The sequence below is a fragment of the Cardiocondyla obscurior genome, linkage group LG17 (assembly GCF_019399895.1).
Source record: "Cardiocondyla obscurior isolate alpha-2009 linkage group LG17, Cobs3.1, whole genome shotgun sequence".
NCBI classification, from domain to species: Eukaryota; Metazoa; Arthropoda; class Insecta; order Hymenoptera; family Formicidae; genus Cardiocondyla; species Cardiocondyla obscurior.
This window is the reverse complement of record NC_091880.1, coordinates 3,214,354-3,234,024: the sequence shown is the minus strand read 5'-3', so window position 1 is coordinate 3,234,024 and position 19,671 is coordinate 3,214,354. Positions and strand designations below refer to the sequence as shown.

At 41.0% G+C, this 19,671-nt stretch overlaps 1 protein-coding gene across 1 annotated transcript in view; it reads left to right on the top strand.

Annotated features, from left to right (window-relative positions):
• The window catches only part of Mdy (diacylglycerol O-acyltransferase), an 82,104-nt gene that overhangs the window by 8,129 nt on the left and 54,304 nt on the right, over nucleotides 1-19,671 (top strand). The window contains exons 2-3 of the mRNA XM_070668379.1: nucleotides 4,812-4,940; nucleotides 11,037-11,131. Coding sequence (XP_070524480.1) covers nucleotides 4,812-4,940; nucleotides 11,037-11,131 — 224 coding nt within the window. The remainder of the gene's footprint in view (nucleotides 1-4,811; nucleotides 4,941-11,036; nucleotides 11,132-19,671) is intronic.

The following is a 19,671-nucleotide window of genomic DNA, read 5'->3' as shown; positions in this document are numbered from 1 at the left end:
TAATGAGCAAATAATTAAATAAACCTGTACTACGTCAACGAGCAATGCTACGTTTTAATTTAAAAAAAAAAATGAAGCTAGTTACTGTGATAATATTATAGAATTTTCAGCTATCTAAAATGTATCCTTAATTTAATTTTGTATTCCACGTTGATTTTTCTTTGATACGGCAAATACGAGCACTTGCAGTTTAATTTGACCTGTTTGAGATATTCGTCGTTTCGTTCATAATTTTCCGATAAAGTTGTCTCGAAAAGTGACACAGAATTATTTGGAAAAACGTCGGTCGGATTGCGAAAATGCCGGTGATGGACAGTTGGGTATTGGCGCGAAAATTTATCTCGATTGAATTATGTTTCACGACCGCTACAGGACGCCCGAATAATTATTCGGAAACATCGTTCGCGTTTTCAACATTTCCCGATGTGAAAGAGCATTTCTCTCTTTATTTCATTTTGCATACCCATCATATGTCGATTATCCTCACCCCTCCTTCTTTCTCCACCGTTTGGTCTTATTTTAATGTCCACGGCAAACGAATTTTTTTTAATTTTTTATTTTTGTCATCCAGCAACTTCGCGGGTGTTAATTTTTTCATGCGTGGAAATAATAATCGTCACATTTTTTAATTAGAGTGACGGGAATCTCGATGAATTTTTTTTCTGCCTGCAGTCTTTTATTTTATTTTATTTTATATCTACTCACGAGCGCGGGGTCTGCATTATTCAATAGAACGTGGGTTTTGAATAAACACGATTTTTATTTTAAGAGCTGTAAATAATTTTATTTAAAAATCGTCAAGGTTTATCAATTATGATTTATGTTTGCGCGCTAGTTTTTTTTCTTTTTTATTTATTTTTCTATATATATTTTTAGACGAGAAACTTTAAATTTACATAATTAATGACACTCGCTCATACGTATCTATGAGAAATTTTTAGACGAAGAAATAAATGAGAAATTTCAGTGCTACTTCTAACGAAGTTTGCATCTAAAATGTAATTAATACGGGACGGTAATGATGTCAATGCGATGGTATTATCTAGGTGGAAAAATGACAGGAAGTAACTACCTTTTTTTTCTTTCTTTCTTTTTTTTTTTCAACAAAACTCGTAGTTGAAACTTTCATAAGTTAGAAATGAGACATAAGTGCTCTTATTTTTATAACGAAATCCTATTCACTTCTAAATATAACTAGTAGTAAAATTATTTTAATAAAGTCATTTATTTAAGTGTTTATCATGTCATAAGCGGATTCGAAGATAATAAACGGAGGTTCGTCAAACGGACAGTATTAAAATAACGTAGTCAATCGCCATTCGAGTGCGTCTGCGATCATAACTCAAAGTTCAATTAAATCCGCGGATCGGTTCGGAGTCACGTTCGCCGCCACATCGGCGGAGAAAAACGGGCGCTCATCGGACGTTACGAGCAAAAACTCGACGGCGAAGTTGGGCGCGCGATCGCGGTGTCGATGATCAAGGGACGCCACGGCGGGCGACTACGTGCCGAAAACTCGTCGCGTTAGCGCAAGTTTCGCTTAAGAGAAACTTTTTCCCGCAACCCGTAATATGTCCACTGCAAGAAAGCGGAAGCGATTTGCCTTGGAGGGACAAGAAAGTGGCGCGCTCTCAGAGAACGCGTCTCTCAGTTCCGGGTCCCGGAAGAGCAACGACAACTTAGTTGATCCCTTTTTGCTCCTCTACGGCCACGGTTTGTCAGAAAGTGGACTAAAGTATGATATTGCAACTTATCACAAGCGGATGCCGCTTGGACTTGGTCTAGAAAGTACCCACCAACAATCCCGATAAATCATCCGAGCGCGTGTCCCCAGCTACGAGCATGGTTTTCTCAACCTGACGAGATACGACATACGGCCCTAATCCATCAATGTGAAATATAATAATATTACCATTAACGAACGAAGGAGGATGAAAAAAAAAAGGAAAAAAAAAAAATAATGTCGATAGGTAAAGTTCGAGAGTACGCCTGAGGAACTTTGAAAAGTATTTCCAGCGGGACATCGATCAAGGTACATATGGCCGAAGTATTATAACGGGGTCATTTGTTTGAAATCGTACGGGAACGACGTGATATCGGATGACTTATTATTTCGCAGAACCAGGTGACCTAAGTCGAAAGACCGCGGGTGTATTCGCCAATAATATCTCTCGCATACTTAAGACGTCGCGACACTTTGGACACATCCAGTCTATCGTTCTCATGCATATGGAATTTCCAAGCGACATGTCTGCATCCTGTTCACTGCGCTGCTCTCCAATACCAGAAGCGCGAGAGATAGCTCTTCGTGAGCAAACCGCCGTTTCTATCGCGGCTCTATTAATTATCGCGATCTGCCATAAATTCTGAGTAATAGTTACGGCGTACAGGTCGAGAGGGTTTATTAGGGGTACTGTTGTGTGCGGGGCAGTGGGGAAACGCGCGACGATGCTGCTGAATACACGCAGAAACCGCGCCGACGAGGGTAGCTGTGGGTAATTACGACGGGGCAATATATAACGTTCGCATGTTACAATTTGTACGCAAAACCAACGGAATTCTTAACCGGACAAATTACATCGTCATCGCGCCGCGTAAAGTCGTCGTTACGATAATTTATAATAACAGAAAATTGTGGAATCAAGTAATGACTCATTATAAAAATTCATGCGACTCACCGGTCGATGCGCAGCAACGGAGTTGACGATACAGCGGGTGACTGTAACATAAAAGTAAAAGATATTATTGTAGACATGCTGAAAATATAAAACAACAAAGGTAGCGATTTTATGTAAAAAGGAATTGATTCTTACTTAAAAGTTGCTCCGTTGATGCAGGATACCCCCCGGGCCTGCTCCTCCTCCCAGATGGGACGTGACGAGCCATCCTTCCGCGCACTGGAAACTCGCGACCGTATTCCCGTAAATAGATAATTGTAAAAAAAAAAACGCGCGATAACTACCGGCACTCCCGAAACGTATCATTACTAATGTCGGCGGTAATATCTGTAACAGAAAAAGATAGAAAATGGAAATTAGTGACATGCTGTGAATCAAGCCAGTCTTAAGAAAAAAAATTCTATGTAAAGCTGAAGTGATTCTTACCTTCGAGTTGTTGCGTCGATGCCCGATGCCTATCCGAGGCCTCCTCCTCCTCTCAGGATGTCTAGAATGGGAAACGGTACCTCGGCTTCTCTTCACCTGAAACAGAAACGAGAACAACGATTATTAAATGACGATATTTTTTAGTGCGTCCTAACCGCGTGCTCGACCGGCAACCAGCGCGATCAAGGTTATCACGTAAATACCGCACGTGTTGTACGCCGTGACTGCTGCTCAATCGCCCGCTTATACGCGTCGTACAATGAGATTTATACAGAAATTTTTACTGTTTAATACGTCGCTCTGCTTGTTCGATCGGATTGCCCGGAGCTCGGCCCGAAGAGAATTTACACAGATTGTTCGACGAGCTAAGATAACCGCCCCGGTGATATACGTATGATACGTTAACGGGGATCAAACTTACTTTAAAGAGACAGGAACTATTCGCCCGTATTCTCCGTGTGAAGAGAAGGGTGGAAGATGCAATTCGTGCCGGGATACGTCTCCGTACATCGAATTAACACCTCACTTCCGGCGCGACCGCGTGCTCTTTTTCCTACGTGCTGCGTGGTCTACCTGTGCCGGATGAGTGAGGTGGGGGAAGTCACGTACGTGTGAGCGGTAGGCGGCTCGAGCTCACCGCTAGCCGCCTACCGCTCGTACTCCCACCACCTACCTCCCTCGCTACTTGGCCCCGCGCTCCCCTTGCACGTCTCACCCTTACGAAATTTAACGCGCTGTAAAAGAATTTATTTTACGTGGTGGATTTTAAAATCATTTTAATCATTTAGTTAATTATTTGCAATTTATTTTTCTGTTAACTTAAAGCAAAGTTTTTAGAAATTATATTTTAGAAAGAGAGATAGATCTCTGAAAATCAAACGTTACATTCCGTGTATCATTCTTAGATCGGAATACATGGTTACTGTCTTTTGATAGCCGTGCGGAGCGCGGTCTTGAATAAATCTCGGGGCATTTTGATGCTATATGATCTATTGAATGTCTACCGAATGTAAAGTAATGCCTGTCGAGAACACAAAGTGAAACGGAAGTAGTCGCACGCGATAATCTTACTGTGATCCTCTGTCATAAACTACATTTTGCTATTAGATCCATATGCAGAACGGATGAAATCGCAAATCTCATGGGTGTCTCTAAATTGCTCGAGCGTCAGTTATATAACGAGCATCTTTTATTGCGATAAAACTGACTCATATCATTTACCACGTCGTCACGTGTGAACTATACGTCAGTTCGTAAATTGATATAAGGACATGTATAACCGTGCGATATGAAAGCCCCTTTATTGTCCCATTCTCATCCCTATGACGTTCATACGTCTTTCTTCATAGCGTTCGCGCACAAGGAGCATTTTGTTAGTACGGGCGCCAGAACGAGAATATTCTCCTTAATACCTTCTTCCCCTTCATAGCTACTCGGCGCTTGGTCTATTATCGAATTTCCGTATAATAACGAGCTCGCTTTTCATAAAGAGATCGTAAAGAGGCGAATACAAAATATACATGAAGGGGCATTACTTATATAATTCAACTTTTGAGAAACTTAATAATTATTACGTAACGCAGTTTATAAAGTAACTGCGTTGAAAACTCATCGGCGACATCGCTATAATAATGAATAAATGTAAAAAAAAAAAAAAAAAAAAGAAGAAAGAAGAAATTATTCAAAGTTCTTTTATTTCTTTCGCAGATGTCATCGTCCGAGAGATAGTCTCTTTTCATGGAGCTCCGGCTTCGATAATTTCACGGGATTCGTCAACTGGGGCTTCTTATTACTGGGGATCGGTGGCATCCGGTTATTACTTGAAAATTTTATCAAGTGAGTATTTCAAATTGTCAATAATAATTTCTTAGCTAACAGACGTGACAGGCTTCGCTGGATCATAGTCTAATTCATGGATAATAAACGCTTTAATTGATATAAAATTGCAGTGCAATAATATCGACTAGTTAACCAACAGAAATTATGTAATACTTTTATCGGCATAATAATACTAAATTATCTGAAGTAAGACAAATATTTTTTACTTGCAAGATTAAATAAAGCATGAACAGCAATTAAAAATTTATTTTGTTAACAAAATTTATATTATATGTGACACGTACATGACTGGAAATGTTCACAGTCTTTAAATTCGACTCTGTCAAACCTAAATGACCGCGGATCGATCATTTCCTGCAAGATAAAAAAAAAAAAAAAAAAAAAAGAAAAAATATAGGAAGGTCTGACAGGTAATAGCGTCATCAAAAAGTTGTTACTGATCCACTGGGATTAAAAGAAGGTGTCTTTGCATGGGGTAGCGGTCAATAAAAATAGGGGCACAAAAGCTGATCATGTCTCTACCAGTTTGATGGATGTGCTATTATAGCGATTGACGGGATACGACAAAAGAAATCGATTGCCAATGAACTAACTGACGAAACTGAGTTTGTAACTGTTACTGCTTCAGCACAGTTATTCCCTGTACTTTGAAGATGACCGGAGAGGAGAGTAGTAAGTGGACGTTAGGTATTTAGTCCGCTTGTTAAACATTGTCTCATAGATGCAACATAGATTGTTAACCGGTGAGATTACATGGTGTTCCAGTGCGCTCGTATTTCATTGTAAACGCGCTACGAGCAGAAACGAAATTGAACTTTGACTTTTAGAAACCGTCTATCGCTGTTACAGCATGTTATTCGATATTAGATTCAATGAGATTTTTAGTAAAGAGAGAGAGAAGTAAGAAGAAAAAAAAAACGAAGTAGCACAGTAAAAAATTCAAAATACTGGAAGAAATATACGGATTATTAAGCTCGAAACGAGACGTCGCGGTTATGTATTTTTATTTAATAAGACGTCGCATAATATTGAATGTCTCATTTGTGAAATGAGCTACAGCGAGTCGCAGCAATCTCGCGAATAAAGTTAAATTGGACTATAAATTATTATGCCTGTATCGAGCGAGATAATCTACGCTCATCATTGTGATAATTTGATTTATTAAAGCGCCTGCGAAGATTTATGTACCTTTTCGCGCGAATCATTCGATTGACTTTTCTACGTCGCGGATCGTTACTTTCGCGACGCGCTGCCCGGTGAAAGGAAAGGGGGAAGTGCGAGTAATAGCAAATTAATTTATGGATGGCAGAGTGGAACGGAACTGACCATTCCTTGCTTTTTCCAATCAAATTAGCCGTTGTAATTCCATCGAATTAGCGACGGCCACGAACTAGCGCTCGCGTTCTCCTCTTTCGAACGACTAATTACTTAAACATTCTTTGTATTTGTTTCGTAAAACTGTACGTTTTGCACGGAATAAATAACGACGTACGTATCTAGATTTTGTACAGATAATAATTGATCCGCGCACGTGTAACGATTGTTCGATTAAACCTAGATCTATTACGTCGGGGTTAATAATTTTCTCATGCGTATCGACGCTATCGCGAGATGGGCGACGCTTTATCTTTGCAGGATATTGTTCTCGGAGGAGTAAGTTAGCTGCCTTCTTCTTCCGAGGACAAGGGAGAAGCGTAAGCGTTGTCCATGAATAATTTCAACGAGATTTTTATCGCTGTTGTAAACTCTCGGCCTCGCGTCCGGCCGCTCCCGGGGGCGCGTAACAGAAATTTATCACGCTCGTTAAGCGTGGAAAAACTTTCAAGCGAACTTTTGCGACGTAATTGCTCGAGGTGGCCCCGACACACTTCATACGAGCCCAAAACAGGCTGAGCTACGAACGATCGTAAGCGATTTTACTCCAAAAAACCTTAATTCGATTGATGCCTACGATTTTCCGATCGGGAGATTCGAAAATTTTAAATATATGATACAATAAAATAATGTAATATTTTGGGTAATTAATGTAAAATGTTTTTTTTTTTTTATTGTATATTGTACTGATAAAACGTTCTAATAAACTGAGCAGTTGATAAAACTGAAATTTCTTTTATCTTATTCTCGTGAGTCTTTATCGTGATAAGTAAAAATTTAGATACGTGGCTAGACAGATATCTTCAGAGTAATAAGTATCTAACAGATTAGCTAGACGTATTTCCGATTATAACAGATACGTATATAATGTATATACGGTCGCGTTTCAGCGCGTTTCGTATAATGTAACGTTCAATCGGCCGTAAAATTTCACGTACAATCGCTCGCCGCTTAATTAACTTATCGGCACTTCCGAATGAACACTTCGAAGAAAATCGTAACCATTTAATGCAGTCTGCGTTCCCGGCTGGTTCGTTTCAATCGGTAAAAAGACTTTTTCCAGACTTGCTTCGCGAAGAACAAGAGAGCAAGCGGCAGCCGAATCGCTCGGATGAGGCTGTCGACACGATTTTGCTGGGATCGAGATTAATCGATAAAACGAGGGTGGGAAAGAGAAAAGGGTAGATTGGGTGACTGAAAAAAAGCACGTCGGTAAGAAAACGGGTAGATGCCTCTCTGTGAAGTAAAAAAAAAAAAAAAAAAAAAAAAAAAGAAAAGGGCAGCGGGAGAGCTCAATTAATCGAACTCTCGACGAAAGACTCCCTTCGCTATCGATAAAAGTCCGCGAAGGTGGGCGAAGGAAGTTACTAAAGTTTTTCCCTCCCTGTCTCTCGTATCCACGTGGATTGTTCGAAAAGTTTCGCAGAGATTCGGCCGTGTAATCATAATTCATGCCACTTAGAAATACGAATGCGCGGCGTACTTTTGCCGATTGCTCTGTATTCATTTCTACGATCTATCATTCAGTGTAAGCGTCCGCCGTTTATTTAGATAAATCAAAAGAAATTTAAGTCAACTCGCGCCTACGCCCTCGAGTCCTTTTGACGAGAATCCATCTCGCCGCGTACCGGGTCAATTCGATATTTGAAACGAGTCTCCAGACCTTGCCATTAATTTCCAGAGAAGAGAAATCATCCTCGGCGTTCCTCGCAATCATAAAAGTGAAGAAGACGTCTCGTTCCGCGCGTTTTATTAATATTTAATGCGAATCGTTCGCGCGTTCACATTTTCATCCCGGCCCGTCCCATATTGGCGCCATAACTCTTCCAATCTGGACCTCCGCGCGCTCTCGCGCCCGTCGAGAGTCACCCTCCCCCAGGACCCGGCAGTTTCCCTCTCACCACGTTCGACGTGAAATTGGGGATTTTATCGTGACGCTGTATTAACGAACTCCGGCGGACGAAGAACGAACGTGGATTTAACGGGCGGATCAAGACGGCTATTCCCGCCGGGGAAGAAATTTAATATCGTTTCTGCTCACGTCTCGAAGCGATGAGTTTCGATAAGTGCGATATCCTCTTAACTTTCGAGCACTCGAAAAATGTTTTATGAGACTCATCCACTATGTGTACACGCGTGTCGAGGCCGGATCGGTTTAATCATCGGCATCGAACGATTTTACTCTTTTCATCTACGAACCTCTCCGTCTCGAAATAAATACTTAGAGCGCAAATGCATAGTCTTTATCCGAAACGTTAACGTACCTTTTATTCGCGGTCTCGCTATCAGGACGGTAGCGGCAATTCTAATTGCTTTTTTTAGACAACTTGAACGCGATATTTTGAATTTCCTACTTGACTTTAACAAATAATTTTAACAGACAAAATAAAATAATTAAAATCGATTAATTTTCCACCCAAGTGAAAATTAATTCCCACCGTTACCTAATTAGCTAGCCAATTCGTGGTTCATCTCGTAGCTGTCTAGCAAAACTCAGGCACTGAGCCAGAAAAGCTAGATATCTAAACGTTTTTCGCCGCGTAATCTACTGTTGCGATCTGATCTCACGCAACGCTCGACTGCCGAACTCGCCGGACCTACGGACCGCCGCGGTAGTGTGAGTACGCGCGTGTGTTTACATCGGCCGGCACCTTGCGCTCGAAGCTCGCAAGGTGCTGAACGCGCGGGTGGCGGGCGACGAGAACCGGTTTGCCCGACGAATTCGGCAGTCCAGCGATAGTTGCGTATGGTCAGCTCAACAACAGTAAACAAGCACGCGGCGAAAAAACGTCTAGACATCTATTTTGGTACACGGTCCACGCTGAACAGTGACTAGACGACCGATAGTAAACAGGTTTCGTTTTTCTTTTTTTAAATGCCAACTTCATTTTTTGAAGACGGTCACTAGTTAAGAAATATATTTAACCTGCGCGATCTAACCAAAATCAGATTAACTAGATAAATTTTTAATCGGGTATGGACTAATTAATTTTCTTCGTGCATTATTAATAACTGCATGCGGAAGGCGATCGACTGGTTTTGATTGACTTTGCCATTGCTATCAAAACTACGATTTTGCATTATTTATATTGAGCCGGTGCATTATTTATGCGCGTGCCGACATATGAGGAGGTATTTTCATAAATTATCACCGATCAGCTGTCATACAACGCGCCGTGCCGATTAATTATGAACAAGAATCATATTTTTTCCACGCTATTGTCCAATTACCGTGGCTGCGTCAACATGGCCGATAATGCTCTCGGCGGAGGAACTAGGTCGGCGATTGCGTCCCAATAAATATTGTCTATCTGAAACAGCCACGCTGACTTCGAATACTTTAATTACTTTGACCCATAAGCCTCGTTTATCATCGTTAGCGAACATGTACAACCCGAAGCCATTAGTGTACAACGCCACTTTTTTTCGGCTGATACACCCATCTCGTGTCCCGCGAGAAAATAATGTTCTCGATGGCTTAGATCGATACCATCGTAAATTGCGTTTTCAGGCTAATACAGCGATAAGACACGTTGAACGTATTTCTTTTTTTTTTTTTTCTTTCTTTTTTTTTTATGAACACGCGGCGGTAATAACAGTCATCGAATACATTTGTCCACTTCGAAATTAAACGGGAAAGTAAATTTCAGCCGCGCGTTACAAATTATCATACGTTACACAAATTATCTTCACTCGTTATAATTTCGACTTTATCGCATTGGTATTTATGAACGGAACGTATTAAATTTATGTAAATCCTATCTGCATACTCCGCGCAGCTTTTGTAATCAATACCGCTTTTTATAGTACGGGCAAACGTAACTTAATCGAATATCGTAGTTTAGCATATCCCATTTGTTTATTATGTTATCAGACGCGCGCCGGTTTCTGCATAACTCCGTTTGATTTACGTGCAGAAATTAATGATTCGTGTGCGCGCAGAAAGTGCCATTTTACGAAATTGCCAATAAATAATCTGACGCGATTTAGTCAGCGGACATCGTTTATAATATTTTCCGACGTGCGCCATCAAAATAAATCACAGATTCATATCAAGATCACAGTCAATCATGGCACAGACGTTTCCCGCATTTCCATCGAGTCCGACTTTCTAGGGAAATCGTTTTATTTCCCAGCATGAACTTCCGCTTTGCGTGGTGCGATGCGACAGTTATTATTTATCTCAGAACAAAGAACGCGGACCTGCCCCCTTTTATTTTCTTTTGTTCCTACCTTGAATCATCTCTGTAACAGAGATCTTACCAGAGACAGACTATAATAATGAAGCATTTGCTTCTTCAGTTTGTATCACGCTTATAGTATACCAGCCATGAAAAACTGAAGATTATAATGGAAAATGTGCCGCGTTTTATCTCATACAATATCCTTTATTCCTTGATTTTATTTCGCTCGTAATGCAACAAGATACAACTGCATAGTACAAATAAATCTATCAACGTTGATTTTATTTTGCGCGCATTTAATGCATTTCTATAAAGTGCGTATTTTTTTCTTTCCTTTTTAATATTTGTAATTTATTTCTTTTGACGCGTATCGTCTTCGTGTTATTAAAATTAATGTTGCGTTGGCTCCGTTGTTATATTATCTAATTACCGTTTATTGTAGTTATTAAATTACGGGTGTTAGTAAGAAATCTGTACTTTCAAGAAATTAATTAATTAAATAAAAATAAATGCGTCTTTTTATTTTATATTGCAGATATGGAATTAGAGTGGATCCTTGGGAATGGATTTTTTTTCTTATTGGCAAGGACGACGGCGGCGAAGAATATCCCTCATTATTACTGATTTTCTGTGAGTAAAACTGCCGATATATCACTTTACATTTATTTAAAGGAAACAGAACTGCCAATGTACGTGGCCTCGATTACAAAATGATCGACATTTATTATAAGACTTTTCGTCTTGTATAATATGTCGATACCAACAGAGAAGTATGTAAATCAGAACAATATTGATAACGTTATTCGCTATTTAATAGTGAGTACTGAGTTAATGGCACGCGTTTGTTAATTAATTTCTTAAATCAGTTTCCTAATTAATATATTGGTTTTACGAAATTTATTTTATATATATATATATTTTATTTTTCTTTTGATAATTTTAATAAACGTCGAAACTTTTCGTTTTAAATCATCGACAATGTCGCGCCTGATAAAATCCTAGCCAGTTACGTTTTACGACACAATGTTCTCAGCCTAGACTTTTGAAGTGGGTTGAAATTCAACGGGTCTCGCGTGAAACATAAATTTTAAGGCACGCAAGGCATCGTTAAATAGCGAACATATTCCTCGCGTATTGTCCCCTTAGAGCTGCATAGTGCTCTCGCTTGTTGCTCATCCGTGGCTGTGACGTCATAACTTACATACGTGCAACAGTCGTACGTGTGTAGTTTTAAATGCGGACCGCGCGCACAATGGTCGCGAATCGCCCAGTTGCGCACAAAGACGATGAAAAATTTTAAAATATTAATAACGCACAGAAGTAAAAAGAAATTGCGTAATTAAGATTGCGTTACAACGAAAATCTCTGTCTCTTACTGATTTAAAAATCGTTATTTCTTTTTTTTCAACGCAGTAAATAATTTAAATTTACAAATCGAATAATCTGAGAAAAAAAATATCTGATTTCGTACTAATATTCTTTTCACGAGAAAGCAACGGTTATAAAAATAACATTGTCCTCCTTCGATCTTTTATTGGATATGTTAAAGAATTTTTTAAATTTCTTTTTTTTTTTTCTATCCAAAAATAGTACTTTTGTTTTTTGATATCGTTTAATACCGTTTCAAAAAGGAAGCTTTCTATAATTTTACGCAGTTATTTTCCTAACAGTCTCAATCCCCTGTGCAGATTGAACTCAGGCGGCTTACGTCGACTAAGCCGCCATGGAGGGTTGCATCATTTACACATAAGGGAACGTAATGTTCATGGGAAACTACGGCTAATAGTTCCCATATTTTAGAATCTACGTCGAGCGCGGTCGCTACTTTGGGATGCTAAACTCGTTTCCTTTTTAGAGCTAACCTGTCCTTGTTTCTATCTACTTTCTCATAACGTTTTTCCCCTTATTTTCCACGATCTTTCATGCAATTGAATAATTTTATAAAAAGCGAAAGCGATATTATTCTTCGCTGTTGAAATCATTAATACATTAATATATTAAATCATCTATTTCGTATTTTATTTTTTATTTTCGCATTTTAATATAACAGATTAATGAAATTTAAATCGACTTAATTACAACCGAGTCTCTATCGCAGGTGTACGTAAAAAAAAAATAAAAAAAACTGCGCGATTATGTAGTTTCGCTTCAAATTTTTCGTGACGATTACGAACGACGGATGCGGATCACCTGCGTTTGTTCAAAGTAAAAATTCGAAATAAGAGGAGTTGATTAAATAACGACATCGGCGGCGGGCAACGCGCGAGAACGTAGAATAGAGGAATAAGAAAGAACCGGATAAATACATCAGTTCACTTTTCGCTCTTCGGGTTTTCGCCCCCGAGGGCTTACCCGGATGAGGAAATGGATCTTTCCGGGGTAACGTGTAACGCGGCCGTCCGCTCGGCGGTTTTCCGGAAGTTCCGGGACGGGAAGTTCTGGGGGGTTAACTTAAAGTTAACGGTAACTCAATGCTCGTACTCCTCACGCTGCATAACGAGTCCCGGACTAAATGTGAAAGGGTTACGCTGGACCAGCCCGCCATCGACCACCTAGCCAACCGCTATGATAGTTCGCCGTCGAAAGGGGTTGTTCTCATAACGTCTGCAACATTGTCGGCGCCGTAGTATATCTTACTATACTCTCTGTTCGCCGAGTGTTAAGACCGAATCCAGCGAGATTTGCATGCCGTGTCTGTGTGAATTTCGCACACCGAGCGTTAGAAACAACCACATCGCGGTGAAGCAATTAACGATGACCACTATGGCTGTCAATCCCCCTGTGCCACTCGCGTACAATGACATTCCGAGAAAGAATCCCTCATTGAATTACATATAACGCCCTTTCATCCTTCCCTAATTTATTATTTTATCGTAGACATATATTTTTCCTACGTAAATCGCGGTAATTCTACAATGTTATTCAGAAACTGCTATATTCGCGGCACGGATAATCCGCTTTCTTTCTCTTTTTTTTTATATATCTTCTATTTTAGGTTTCCTCTCTCCGGCTTTTCCTCTTTGTTAGTTTCTCTCTCTCTCTCTTATTATTATTTTTTTTTATTTTGTTGAGATAATTGGTTCATATGTTATTTCGCGCGGACAGTTTTAAACGGGTTTGCATTCAGCTTAATATCCAAAACAATTATCACTTTTTCCTCATCTCTTATCCGACCATCAAAATTACACAAACGCTGCAAATGTATTTCGCGAGAGGTGAAATTTTAAAAGGAAGCGCCGGCCGCCGAAATGAGAGAGAGCTCGCGCGATAGAGATCGCTTTCACGTTAATTTCGAAAGGCCAAGCTTCCCGGGGCCAAGTTTTCGCGCCGGGTGTGATGTTATACGTTTCGCCGTTCGCGCTGGTCATTAAAGCGCAGAATGGGAAACGGAGGAACGGGTCGTCGTATGAATTACTTAATCCGCGCACGAGCAGCACCGCGCGCAAGTAATCGAATCAAATGCGAGATTGCTCTCGCGAAATCCCTTCGCACGCATTCGCTATCTGTGCATCCCTCCCGTTTATTGCCTATACGCTCGGTCCGGCTAAACGTGGATTCACTATACAAGCGCGCATCGACCCGGAGCATTATAAACTTTAGTTTTTTTTTTCTTTTTTTTTTCTTTTTTTTTTTTGCTCCCTTCTTCACTTTGCTCTTCTGATTAGGGACCTAACGGCTTCATGTGTTATCATCTTTCCGCGTTTTCGTTCTCATTAAAAAAAAGCAGCGCAAATAGGAAAGAATCGATGTAGACGCATAATGTATCTTTAGCGCACGCATCGAATATTTCGCTGGAATTTATTTGAGATTAAAAGTTACCGACTTTGCATGCGTTACGAGGAATAAAAAGAAGAAAAAAAAAAAGGAAAGAAAATTCGTTAATTTACGATTTAACGAAGCGGCATCGAGCGAGCGTATTTTTTTTCAATAATTGAGAAAATTATATATATTTTTTTGAACGATATTGGAAGAGCGTTTTGAACGTCGGAGACGGAGGTGGATACAGTATGAAAAATTCAGTTTCTCAGAAATCGCAGAGAGACTGCGGACAGCGGAAAGTGGAAGAAACTCTGTAATTTCTTTACTCTCGAATGAGATTTCCTTTTGCAGAAATTTTAAAGTAAGAACTGGAGATTGCAGAGAGCGCGATTCGCGCGCGTCATTGGATTCGGACGTTAGTTAATTATATTAATTTCTTTCGGATAATTACAATTGAGTAATGTTAATGGTGTTAATGGTTTACTTACATTTGCGTTTTCCGGTTAGGTTAGGCTAGGTTATTTTCCGTCCTTCCTTCCTTCCTTCCTTCCTTCCTTCCCTCCTGTCCTTCGTGACGCTATTCCGGATTATCCTGACGTGTTGTAGCTCTGCTCTTTTTTTTATAATGTCTATCACTAATCACTGACGTTATCACTCGAGAGACAAACTGCCGAAAGAAGGACGGTGGATTATCGCGGCGATTTTTTACGATTCAGAAACAAGCGCGACGAACGATCATTTATTTTATAAATTTGCGCTCTCGATGTTCTTAGCGTTGCTCCGATGGAACTTCCGCGGGGTTTTCACTCGAGTCGTTCTTGATTGCAAAGTCCAAGTCTCTAGCACTTGCTCGAAACGGGACGACAGTCCCGGCCACGACGAAGAAGACGGGCGAAGCGCAGATCTGACGCTCTGGTAATGGCGGTCCCCGCACCCCGCTGAACGTCGCTGAAGAAGATGGCTCAAGAAACGCGTCGGTAATACTGGACGCGGCGCAATTCACGTCGGACGCGCCGTTCATTACGCTCGCGCGCGTAACCTCGCCGTTCCGAGGCACTTTTCGGAGCGCGAAACGAAGCACAGATCGACGAGTGGAATGATGTAAAAGTACAGGAAATGATCGTTCGCCCCCGAGGCGACGACGTCGACACGTATTTGTATGCGAAAGCTTCCTACCCGCGGTAAAAAAAATACGCGGAATTGGAGCGATTAGCGACGCCGTTCTCGCACCGGTGACTCAGCGACTAGACTGAAATGACCGTTAGATTTCGGTGGTTGGTACTTGGCGAGAAAGAGAAAACCGCGGAGAAAGCGAGACAGTCGATAGGCTCGATCATCGATTGGCCCGGCTCGATCATCGATTGGACGTCTGCTCCGTGCTCGTCTTGCTGCGACGAGAATCCGTGTCCGCGTGGATTCGCGGAAATGGTCCGCGACGCCTGGATTCTCGGAAATAATTCGCAACGGCTGGATTCTCGGAAATGATCGGTGACTCATGCCGGGCGCGAGCGCGTCGAGAAAAAGAAAGTCCGCCACGGCGTCGCCGAGCTCAGCTGGGCTACTGAAACAAAAAAAACCGTTGATTCTTTAGATCGCCAGTTCGGAAGACTTATTATGTTCGACTGTTTGCACGCGAAAAATCTAAAGGGGCGGTTAACCATCGTTTTCCACGCGTCACACTTGCCGAGAAACGAATCCACTATCACTTTCAAGCTTCCAGAAATCGTTGTCGTTATAAAACTCCTCTTCGAGCAAGCCCCGAAAATAATCTAACGATCCGAATATTTTACTCTTAACGTCAAATTTTCCAGACAGAATTTAAAAGATTAAAATAAAAATAAATATCCGAATTACCTACATATTTTTTTTCTTTCTTATCACCAGCTGCCGCGTCGAATTATCATGTGCAATTACAAACGACTGAGATTGCTAGATTGATCACTAAAGATTATTTAAAATAAAATAAAGCCGTCGGACATTAAAAACGTTATAAGATTTATTTTTTTTTCCTCTCCACGACGATAATAAGATTTCGAGGTAAAAGGCTTGGAAGACGTCATTCCGTGCCGCAACCGTTTCAGAATTGCATTTATAAATCTCTTCTATGCATCGCCTGAAGACGAAAACAGGGTAACGCCGGTTAAAGCTCGCGCAAGCCTCCGTTCGGCGGCGCGGACCCACTTCTGGATTAAGAAGGTATAAAGAAAGATAGAGTGGAAAAAGGACTTGTCGGCAACGAGGGTGAAAGGGGTGAGAGGTAGAAACCTCGAGGAGTGAAAAGAAAGAGCGAAGGAAAGGTTGCGTCATGTGTACGTATATCTATATACAAAGCCTACTAAAGTCGGAAAGACGGAGTATGAAAAGAGGCGATTTTCCGTCCACGGTTTACGTTACCTTTTTATTGCCAGTCAGTTGCGTAGCGACGCCGTCGCCACTAGGAGGCATCGTCGAGAACCTGAAATACGCGCGTCGAGTGCTAATTACGAATAATTATGAGTGCTAATTAAGGCCTTCCTTTGTCGCGACGGTGCAACGGCCACGCATCAACCTGCGATACATGCGCGCTTTTATGCTCGATATAAAACCGCCGTTAATGCCCCGAGATGTCGTGAAAATAATCGGTTTAAAGTTCACTAAAGGAACGTTTAAATGGAACGCGCTTTATAAATGATACGTTTGATATAATTACCGTTTTTCTTCTTTTTCCCTTTTTTTTTTCCCCCTTCCGTTTATAATTAAAGTACACATGATTTTTATAATCGTCTTACCGTCCTTAGATCGAATTTTCTTTTGCGCATGAATTTTTTATGCGACTCCCAACGACAAAGTACAGATAGGAGCTGAATTAATAAAGTGGAAATAATACAGACTTATTGAAAAAAAAAGTCTCGCGATAATTTTCGCGTTAACTTTAATTACTGTATTACCGAGGCGGGCCGAGGACGTTGCTAAATAAGACGCGCCGCTGCGCCTACCTGGCGTCCGGCGTTTATCAAACTTTCATGAAACGCGTCGAAAGAATGTCGCCAACTCGATGTCAGAATCTAATTAAGATCCTCCCCAGACGGGATTTGATCTCTCTTTCTCCCTCGTTCTCGCCGTCGCGGACGACGGGGGCTTTCGCGAACTGCGCCGTGTAACCGGGCATCTTCTCGTCCTGCGCGGCGATTCGCAGCCGCCCGAGACGCTTCGGGAAAGATAGAAGAGACTCGGTGGAAAAAAAAATTAGAAAAAAAAAGGAGGGGGGTAAAAGTCTTAATTAGCAGCTGAGATCAGAGATCGGCTCGAGGGTGGAAGGTCGATTACCTTCGAGCCGGCGCGCGCTATCATTGTCTGGTTCGCACTGACATTCGTATGCCCGTCTCTGTGCTCTTTCTCGTCTACTTTCATCTCCCTCTCTTTTCTCTCTCCCGTCGAGATCTCGGAAAAATTCCATCCCGTTAACGCGATGGTCTCGCCGTTATGTCGCAGATTACCGCAATCCGTTAAGACACCATCCCCGCTCCATGTGAAATGCATGTGCCGCGAAAGTACTTTTATTCGCTTACATTTTAGCTTTTGACGCGCAATCCACAGACGCGAGAAATATTTACCTCAACGTATCTTCTGCGAAAATATAAATTTGCTGTAATAGGATCGAGTTCGTAGTATCCTGCAGCGTTCTTGTTGTATATTTTACTTTTTTTTTTCTTTCTCTTCCTTTAATAAATACAAAAAAAAAGAAAAAAATTGAAACAATTTTTTGACGAGACAAAAATTCTCTTGATGGATCGATAAATGTTATGTTCACTCTCATGCTGGATCTTATGACGTACTGCACGGCAAATATTAAGAATAAACAAGCGGATTGCCAAACAGACCGAAATATTTCATCGATTTTTCAACGCTTCTCCGGCGTTTGTGCAATAAAATACACTCGGAAGTTCGCCGCGCAATATCGCTTGCAGCATCGGAATCGGGGCATTATTTTAAACGGCGATTGTTTGTCATTCGTAAATCTAACCCTGTCCGTCGCGAAGCAGACTCGTCGCGCGCGGAATGTTGTTTCCGGGGTGTTAAACGGAGTTCAAGAAGATCAAAGAAAAAATGCATACGTCCATGACGAAATTACACGACGCAATCGCCATGGCTCGGTTTGCTGTGCACGATTTGCCCGTGGACCATTAACCTCCCCCCGGTCTCTCGCTCTCCCTCCCTTTCCCCTCTCTCTCCTCGTTAAAACCATTTTTTTTTTTTTTCCCCTCGTATAATTTCTCTCGGATGAAGCGAGCTCTGAGAGCTTTCGCGATCATGCCCCGCGGTTGGTGTGAAAAACCGGGCGAATTTCCACGACGAAAAGGGTTCCATTAATATCTATTAGCGAGCCGTGCTCGACATCAGCTGGATTTATACATTCCCCGTCGTCCCTCCCACGTCATCCTTCCCCTGACTTCGAATATCTTTTTTTTTTTTTAAATCTTCTATTCGCCGTAGCATATCGCCGAAGAACAGTAAAAAGATACGTGCGAGCGGGCGGGAGAAAGTCGGAAAGGGATATATTGTGAAATATGAAACAGACATCGTTTGTTTTCATTAATTAACGTCAACGTTGGAGTGCCAGGCACCGAAACCGATACGTTTTCCGCTTTATCAATATTCCGACAGCGGTATAATCCCCCGGCATTCATCTACCCAGTTTTCACTTTCGCGTAAATATTCCATTACCTATTATCCTATTATGAGAAAGACGAGAGAAATTTTGTGTAATCCACGGCCGCCTTTCGAGCTCTATCGTCGTAGATCGCAGGGGGGTTTTTTTTACGCATTACCCTTGGAAAAAAAGGCACGAAGTCAAGTCTCGTCAAAAGTTTGCCCAAACAGCTTTTTTATAACGCAGAGTATTTCGAGTCGGAAGGGGACAGCTTAACCACGGTTTAATTTGATTAACGTTTTAATTTCATGGATTTATTACGGTATGTAATATTATATGAAATTTTATTTGTTGGAAAACAAATTTACCGATACCACAAATATTATTAAACGAGAAAGTATATGTTGTATTCGTTTGCTCACGTGGCATTTAAAAAAATTTACATGTAACTTGTACTTTAATTTTCTTTTCTCATTTTTTCGTTGGTTTTTTTTTTTTTTTTAATCTGTGTATTGCAAGAATTATATATATATAAGTATAAAAACGCGATCGAAGTATTTTCATTTGCGTTTTATTCAAGACTGAGCTAAAGGGAACGTTTTCGCCGCTTTATTTCAATCCTCTTATCAAAGCGGCTGTGCTTCTAATTTCCCGGACGCTTTTATGTACTTTGAACGATGCGCTTAATTTACCGAATAAACGCATCCCCGTTTTTCTCCCGCACGGCCACGCTCGTAATTTGTTAAAAAAAAAAGAAAGAAGAAAAAAAAAAAAGAAACGG